General features: G+C 39.9%; 1 protein-coding gene across 2 annotated transcripts; it reads right to left on the bottom strand.

The window, feature by feature from the left end:
* Positions 1-86: 86 nt before the first annotated feature.
* Positions 87-6,346, bottom strand: hnrnph3 (heterogeneous nuclear ribonucleoprotein H3 (2H9)). Of its 2 annotated transcripts, none has more exons than XM_066678227.1 (10): positions 5,627-5,770; positions 4,549-4,662; positions 4,231-4,386; positions 3,976-4,119; positions 3,371-3,509; positions 2,705-2,895; positions 2,046-2,251; positions 1,821-1,956; positions 1,637-1,693; positions 87-1,517 (listed from the first exon to the last, which is right to left on the bottom strand). In XM_066678227.1, exons 2-10 carry the CDS (start codon positions 4,634-4,636, stop codon positions 1,444-1,446), a joined length of 1,191 nt encoding a protein of 396 aa, XP_066534324.1. In that variant the 5' UTR covers positions 4,637-4,662; positions 5,627-5,770; the 3' UTR covers positions 87-1,443. The 2 variants fall into 2 exon arrangements, with proteins under 2 accessions (XP_066534324.1, XP_066534323.1); XM_066678226.1 differs by lacking the exon at positions 5,627-5,770 and adding an exon at positions 6,275-6,346 and having other exon boundaries at positions 88-1,517.
* Between the last annotated feature and the right edge of the window lie 2,342 nt (positions 6,347-8,688).

The raw sequence follows: 8,688 nt of genomic DNA, 5'->3' as shown, positions 1-8,688 counted from the left end.
GAATAATATAAAAGTTGCAAGTTTATAAAACATTTATTCAAGGTTTCAAGAATAATATTCAAAGCATTCAATAATTATAGTGAAATAGATTTCAAATGTCCTTCTCCAAGTAATATTTTGGCTTTATACAAACACACAAACATCCCACATTTCTAATGCTTATATTGCTTTGGGTAAATCAAGGGGCATTGGCTGAATTATGTCCTCATGTAAAACATCTATGGTCCAGATATAGTTTTCAAACAAGGACACAATGTATCATTGATGTGAAGCACAGTAGCACCCCTTGAGGTGCAATTTCCTAACTATGAGGGAGTTAAAAGCCAATTCCATGAGGTGCTTCACAAATTTCAGCTGAACAGACAATACATCTGAACTCCAGCCTTAACATAACTTGTGTAGTTGTGGTTTTCACAAGGGACATTATTTAGTGATTACCTTGATTTCTAAAGTAATTTAAACATTCTTCATTTAACTGAGCAGAAACATTCCTGTTTGCACATAGGTTTGTATGAAATACCTTGAAATGCAACATACATCAAATTAAAACAAAACAGTATTTTGGAAATATAGCAAAAGTCTCAAACTCTGAATTACAAATGGTTTGTAGTGACCTGTCAACACTTAAAAAGTTTATCTTGCAAAGAACATCTTTAAATTTGAACCTTCTGATTAAATGGACAATCATCACTTGAACATCAAGTGCAGTTAAAGTGACTAGTTCAGAAAAACAGTTAACAGCCAAAACAAGTAATTGCTGGGAAAAATAGGCTCACTTATCTTATTCAAAAAAGATGGCAGCCAATCACACTGACGTCTGAAATTGCAGATCTACATAGATTCATTCATTATCTGTAACCCTTATCCAGTTCAGGGTCGCGGTGGGTCCAGAGCCTACCTGGAATCATTGGGCGCAAGGCGGGAATACACCCTGGAGGGGGCGCCAGTCCTTCACAGGGCAACACAGACACACATTCACTCACACCTATGGACACTTTGGAGTCACCAATCCACCTACCAACGTGGACTGTGGGAGGAAACCCATGCGGACACGGGGAGAACACATCAACTCCTCACAGACAGTCACTGGGAGCAGGAATCGAACCCACAACCTCCAGGCCCCTGGAGCTGTGTGACTGCGACATTACCTGCTGAGCCATCGTGCCGCCCTGATCTACATAGATGCCAAGAATTTTTTAAAAAATTAAAGGGTTGGGGGAGTGAAAGTGAAACAAAAGAATTGAATATAAAATTTACTAAGCAAAATGTACAGTTGCTGGTCAATCTCTCTCTCTCTATTATATATATATATAATTTATATACTCAGTACTTCTTAAATTTCTCTCTGGAAAAATTCTTGGTTACATTTTATATGAACATGTCATACATTTCAATAGAAAATAACCAACTTTCAGCAGAATTTTCTTGCAAAGCATGTTCTTTTCAGAACATTCCTCTCAGTCCACTTCCTCTGGAACCCATGCCTCCAGAGTTGCCATAGAAGCCACTGCTACGACCTGTTTAACAATCAAATATATTACATTATATTACAAAAGGAGAAATTAAGTTCAGCTGATTGAATTTCTCAACTGAATGCATCAAAACTGAGAAAGTGTCTGTATATGCTTAAACTAACCCATTTCAGATGCTCCACTTGAGGTTGAGTTTAAGAACAGCTCTATGTAACGATGTTCTATGAGGAAAGACCATGATGAAGATAAGGAATTTACATAAATCCAGACACCAAGTTATTAATTATCTACATGAACATGGGAGGGTTATGGTGTGGATTAAATATGGAATGGATAAATTCAACGTACGCATGTGGTTCTTGTCCTTTGACATGGCTGCTACTGCATCTTCATGAGATCCAAACTCTACATCCGCCTCTCCAGTGGACTTGCCATTGGGCCCAACATCAATGTGCACCCGAATTGGATGCAGCGGAGCAAAGAACTAGAGTCAACAGCACAAACGGAGCAAATATTTTACTATCACAGTAATCCTGAGGAGGAACAGCAAGCTGACATTGAGGCAAGTCTTACGTTGGCTATGTCTGACTCTGTTGCACGAAAGGGAAGGCCTCTCATGTGGACAAAGTGTCCGCTGTGAAAACCTGAGCCAGAATCCCCTGAGCTATAGCCATGACTTCCCATGCTTCCTCTTCCTCTGTCCCTCACACGCTCTTCAAACATTCCATTGCCAAAGCAGTAGTTGTTAAAGCCATTGTAGTTGTCAAAGCCTCCATAACCTGTGGAACAAATCCCAACTTCAAAATTTTGGCAGCTGATTTTGATTTATTTTTAATATTAATCATTTAATTGTAATGTGTATTATTATAGTTTGATATTAGTGGTTATGTTAGTTTTAGTCTAATTTTAGTGGATGAAAATCAGATCAATTGTCTGGTTTTAGTCCAATAAATTAAGGGGAAAAAAAGCCTAATTTTTGTCATGAACTTTTAAATATTTTACCATTAGAAATGGTTACATTCTAAAACATGCTAACATATAGAATTATGAAAGGAATATTACATTTTGAATTTATTTAATGTAATTTATTTTTAAAACATGCTGCAGGACATGCTCACACAATGTGACTATTCGAAGTGTTTCGACGCTATGAAACATTTGCCAACAATTGAAACGAGTGACTCCAAGGTGCTCAAATAATCGATTCAGGGCTTTCCGCACACCATACTTACCACCACTGTAGCCACCTCCACTGCGCATCTGCTCCATAACAGCACTTCCCCTTCCAGGTCCAGGACCAAAGAAGTTCCCACGACCCATTAATGGTCTGTCATATGGACTTGGCCTCTGTCCCATCACTCTTCTGGGCACGTCATAGTATGCACGAATTTCATTCCGGCTGCTTTTGAATATCTCTATATACCTGAGTTTGTTTGAAATGAAGATTGTTAGCGACAAAAATACAGACTTAGCTGCTGCATTAGTTTCACAGCAATGAGGAGAGCTTAGTGAGTCAAATGGCCAATTCCCACGATTTATTTAATTACCCCAGAAAACATAAATGACTCAAAGCTTTGAAACCAGAGGGAGGGAGGACAAATTGCCTATAGTGCTACCCTCACTGCAGTATTTTAGCATGAACAGATCTAAAAGCTTTTTAAAAGTGCCTGTGTTAAATAGACTCTATTGAATGCAAATTCATTAGTGACTTTCCCCCACATATTAATTACACAGGTTACTTCTGCTTATTTTAACATTTCCCCTATGACAACATAATGAGATAAAAGCCAAGTTTAACAATATGATCACACCATCTTTTTCTAAAGCAGAAAGATGCATGACCCCCAACCCCACATTAAAGATAGCATTATCACCCAGCCCAGTTTTGCCGGCCCCACCTGTGCCCTATTCTTTCCTTGTGTTTCCCCAGAGCTTTTTCTGCTATCTCCTTTGAGGCAAACTGCACGAAGGCTTCCCCTGTGCTCCTCCCCTGGTAGTCCATCGGCAATGTAATCCCATTTGGCACGATTTTCAACCCTTTAACCCAAGGACAAATAACCCCACAGGGGGGGACATGTTAAATAGCAACATTCTCATGTGTAGAAAAGAAAGTCCCCCCAATTTAGTCCCTTACATCATCCCCCACAATAAAAACCCTAGAGCACACCACTAGAAACATTCTCCTTAATCAAACACTAAGTTTTTTGAACAAGGTACAACAGGGCATCAGGGGATGTTCTCAATTTAATAGAAAGACTCAGGATTAAAACAGTCATATGTATTTTACACATATGTTAAGTGGAAATATGTTAGTCACAGATAAGATTAAAGATGTTTATGTTTTTACATAATGCATGGGTAAAGATTATGTTAAAAATGTTTGACTTTGGAAAACTTTCACAAAACAAATCTCCAAATCTCTAAGAACTGCAATTAAACAAATATATGCAAGCTAACTTACTAAATTAAACACCTGAACAGGGGAGAAAACAAAAAAACATACCTGCAAAGAACTGCACAATTTCTTCTTTACTGCAGCCAAAAGGCAACCCTCTTAGCCTCAGCATGCAGCCACTACAGCTGTCATAGTCTGTTGGGCCACAGCGTTTCAGTACCCAGTCCATCTCACTGCGGTTTGACTTGAACACTGTATGGAAATCAGAGACTGCATCCTAATTTGTGTACTACAATTTAAGACATCACTATGGCACCAGTTGCCTTGCCAGCATACAAAACACTGATAAGGTGTCTTTATTACCTTCTATATATCGGTGGCCCATATATTTGCGATCTTTCGCAAGGGCTTTTTTAAAGTCCTCTGCAGTTTTTAGCTCAATAAATGCCTCTCCACTGGGCCTTCCCTCCTTGGAGAAGGTGAAGCACACTCCATTCACTTTCCCTACAATGTCACAGTCTGCACAATCAAAAAAGACCATTTGTTTGTCATTATAAAAATAGATCAGAGACTCTTATTTTCATTGTTTTTGCAAATATTTTAGTATGAAGTTAAATAGGAGCACCGCCTGCAAATACCTGCCCCAAGAGTAAATAAAAATCAACTTAGTTATTAGCTTACCAGAGAAAAAAGAGGCCACTTCCTCCTGTGTGCATGACCAAGGTAAACCACGAATGCGTACCACGTATCCCTCATCATTGTGAGACATCTTTAGTCCTGTCTTCAGGAAGGCAACTGAAATAAATACAATAATAACATGATTGTCAGGGTGTCAGTTACAGGTGCCCTCTCCAGGGTACTTTCATGGTTTGTGCTAATGATTCTAGACAGGAATCCAGATGAATCTGTTACAGATGATGACTTGGACATTAAGGATATGTTACTCATATTTCAGCAAATATTTCTAAATGTGAGATCAAATAAATAAAACCATATCCAAAATAATACATTGCTATGGTTCTGAAAGGGTGTGAAGTAGATGTTACTGAGAAATGAAAACACACAAAAAACTTTAATACCTGCAAAACAAATAAATATGCTGATGTTCCCAAGACATTGTACTGAAAAACCCAAAACCCAGACTTCACCATGAATCCAAACAACGTATGAGACTGAATATCAGATGTTTGAAAAAATATCTTTTCAGATGCGTATTCAAAGAAAGTCTTCAATGGTCAGACCCTCAAAGAACCACCACAGAGCAAGTATGATTTGTGGTGTGGATAATTCTCAGCACTGCAGTCACACTGTGGTGGTGGTATGAGTAGATTAGAAACAGCAATGCTGCTGGAGATTTTGAACACAATGTTCACTGTTAGACACAACTACCTGGTTGATCCCTTTCATAGATGTAAATTCAGAGACAGTAGCTCATCTGTTGCTGCAGTTTGTTTTGGTCATCCTCTACTGCTTTATCAGTGATCAATGTACACTGCCCAGCTGTATTGTTGTGTCTGATCCCCTCCAACCATCACAACACAAACTAACACTCCGTCACCATGTCAGTGTCACTGCAGCGCTATGAATGATTCACCGCACAAATATCAAGGTCCTCTGCACGTCCTAATCATTGAATAAGAGAGTGAAATTACACATAGACATACATAAATGAAGGAGGTCCTTGACTTGTACACAGTAATAACTCTATGTATTAAGACACTGATTAAAGGTGCAGTCTGTCTTACTGTAATTCACCTACCCAGCCTCCAGTGGTCACGAATCCCAAATCTTGACCATCCCCACTGCGTTAGATAAGGCGACCTCCAGTGGCCAAGCAGGTAAATGGTAACAACAACTACTGCAACTCTGAGAGTTGACAACTTTTCAAACAAATTTTCTCGGATACAGAATGAACATATCTTTCTTAAAAGAGTTATTTAAAATCGCGTTTTTAATATTTTACATATTTTTACCAGTTACAATCGGAAATAAAATCGTCTAGTGCACCTCCAACTGAGCTGCTCCAATGAAGCTACCATTAGTCCTCTCAGCTAAGCTTCCCCCAAGATAGCAACGTAGCTAATGTCATACTGACAAACTCACAGTGCCACGATACGAGTCCCGTTCTAAGGAGGCAAACCGGTTTCATCCGGTCAGGCCGGTGAAACGAACTCAACCCAGGGAAAATAATTGACTACTTTGAGCACATTACCGAGGACAGAAGAAGTCAAAGTCGTTAGCTGGCTTGTTAACGTTAGCTACATGAAACTAGACCAAACAGCTTCCATAGCAGCTACTATCATCTTCAGACACCCACAGACCGCAAATAATATCCTTACGTTTTCTCTGGACGCGCTAAATGCGAGTAAAAACAGATGAAAGTAAAATAATGCCACTAATCTCAAACCTGCTATGTTTCTCTCCGTCAGCTCCCTGCGTGTCCTTCCCCTACAGGTAGCAGTCGGCTATAGAAACCAACGAGGGTTGCCAGATTCTTCCATGGAAACCCCCGTTTGAATTGAAGAGGATTTTCCACCTTACGTTACTATGCACCCGTTGCTGACAGGTGCTCTATTGCACCAAAGCATTCCACAGAAAAACACTGTGAAAAGTGAGGTAAACTCTGAGCTAAAGGTCACAAAGTCCATTGACAAATGTCAGCAAGGTGTACAGAAACGAAAGTAATGAAAAGCTGAACATACAGTAAATTATATATTAATGAGTAGTAGAGAAATGTAGAGTGACATTAGGTTACTTTGAAGGTCATTTATAACTGAGGTAAACTTCATGCACAAGTTGAACAAATTGGTTGGCTCACACTTCTCTGTCAGAATACTGTACATGGAGTTTTAATCTACTCAGATTCAGCTCTCTGACATGGAATTAAATTGCCTTTCCACTAACTTCTGTACATCTAACTGACAAATTGTTTACTTTGGTTCACTATTCCATCTTACCTTATTTAAAACCTCCAGTAGTGAAAAGCAAGTATTTTACCTTGTGTCCGTGTGGTGTTTTACTATGCTGGAAGAAGACACATCATGAGTGATATAAACAGCCAACGCCATGACTGAGCATTTGGAACTGCAGTGTTTAAATGGCATTCTCCAATGAGTGAATTCAGGCAGTCAGGGTTTCTTATGTCACATACATAATGAAGCAATCCTGTCAGCCTGCAAGGCTTTCAACCTCATGTGAGTGGCAGATGTGTGAGTGCAGATAGATGCAGTGACTGAATTTTTATAGATCTGCTAATATTGAATGGAGGCAAAGGTATAGACTTACATCTAAACCACTTTTAAAGCATTACAGCATTTTAAAGCAATTTTCTGTGGAAATAACTCCTAAATATAGGCTACAATTCATGGAGTTTATCTATGACAAGAATGGGACTAAAAATCTAGGTAGTGTTGCAGTCACACAGCGGCAGAATCCTGGGGTTGAGGTTTTCAAGTCACACTCTGTCTATGAGGAGTTTGGTGTGTTCTCCCAGTGTCCGCGCGGGTTTCCTCCGGGTGCTCTGGTTTCCTCCCACGGTCCAAAAACACACATTGGCAGGTGGATTAGCGACTCAGAAGTGTCCATAGGTGTGAATGTGTATTGCCCTGAGAAGGACTGGTGCCGCTCCAGACCCACCAGGACCTTGAACTGGATAAGCAGCTACAGACAATGAATGAATTAATATTATTTAACGTGTAATGTAGATCATATCACAAGAAGCAAATTTCAAAACTGCAGATTGCTGTTGTCCTTCAGTTATATTAACTGCAGAATTATTTAATACATCTGATTTACAATCAAAACCACTGGCTGAGATTTTACTTGCCAGTTAAGGAAAGATTTTAACATAGTCTACAAACAAGGCTACATTGTCTTAATTAAAGCTATGTTTGAGGCCTCTGGAGTCATAGTGCAATACCACTTGAAGGTCAGATCTACTTTTAGAAAAGTCTTTTTAAACAAGAAGAAACATGTTCTGGTACGCTGGAAGTTTCTATGTAGACGCCCAAGCTTCAAATAACTGATTTGAAGCATATATTAATAACCTCTGACTGACTTCAGCAATAATATAGCAACTGTCTCAGAGCTATACTGTTAGCTCACTAACATAAGTAGGTGCAGTATCTAATAGAACAGTTTCTTAACCCTGATCCTTTTGGTGTTACCTCTGCATTAACACACCCACTTAAAGTAGTAAGGGCCTATTAATGAGAGGATTATTGGACAGAGTGTGTAAAGAGCAGATAAAACACTAGCTTCCAGGACCAGAACTTGGTAACATTATAACAGAACATCAGATTTAAAACGGACTCTATTTGAAATACAAGACTTTTGTGCATGTTTTAGATGGTGGAGTTTTAGCAAGTGCAAGCAATGTATACTGAAGGGAGGATTACAGTCTGAGCTCCTGCTGAGGAGCAAAAACAGAGAAATGGGGGCAGCACGGTGGCGTAGCAGGTAGTGTCGCAGTCACACAGCTCCAGGGACCTGGAGGTTGTGGGTTCGATTCCCGCTCCGGGTGCCTGTCTGTGAGGAGTTGGTGTGTTCTCCCCGTGTCCGTGTGGGTTTCCTCCGGGTGCTCCGGTTTCCTCCCACAGTCCAAAAACACACATTGGTAGGTGGATTGACGACTCAAAAGTGTCCATAGGTGTGTGTGTTGCCCTGTGAAGGACTGGCGCCCCCTCCAGGGTGTATTCCCGCCTTGCGCCCAATGATTCCAGGTAGGCTCTGGACCCACTGTGACCCTGAACTGGATAAGGGTTACAGATAATGAATGAATGAATGAATAAGAGAAATGGGCAGTTAGTGTTCTTCTGGAGC

The sequence above is a fragment of the Hoplias malabaricus genome, chromosome 8 (genome assembly GCF_029633855.1).
Source record: "Hoplias malabaricus isolate fHopMal1 chromosome 8, fHopMal1.hap1, whole genome shotgun sequence".
NCBI classification, from domain to species: Eukaryota; Metazoa; Chordata; class Actinopteri; order Characiformes; family Erythrinidae; genus Hoplias; species Hoplias malabaricus.
Note: the sequence above shows the minus strand (reverse complement) of the source record. Positions and strands in the feature narration are given on the sequence as shown.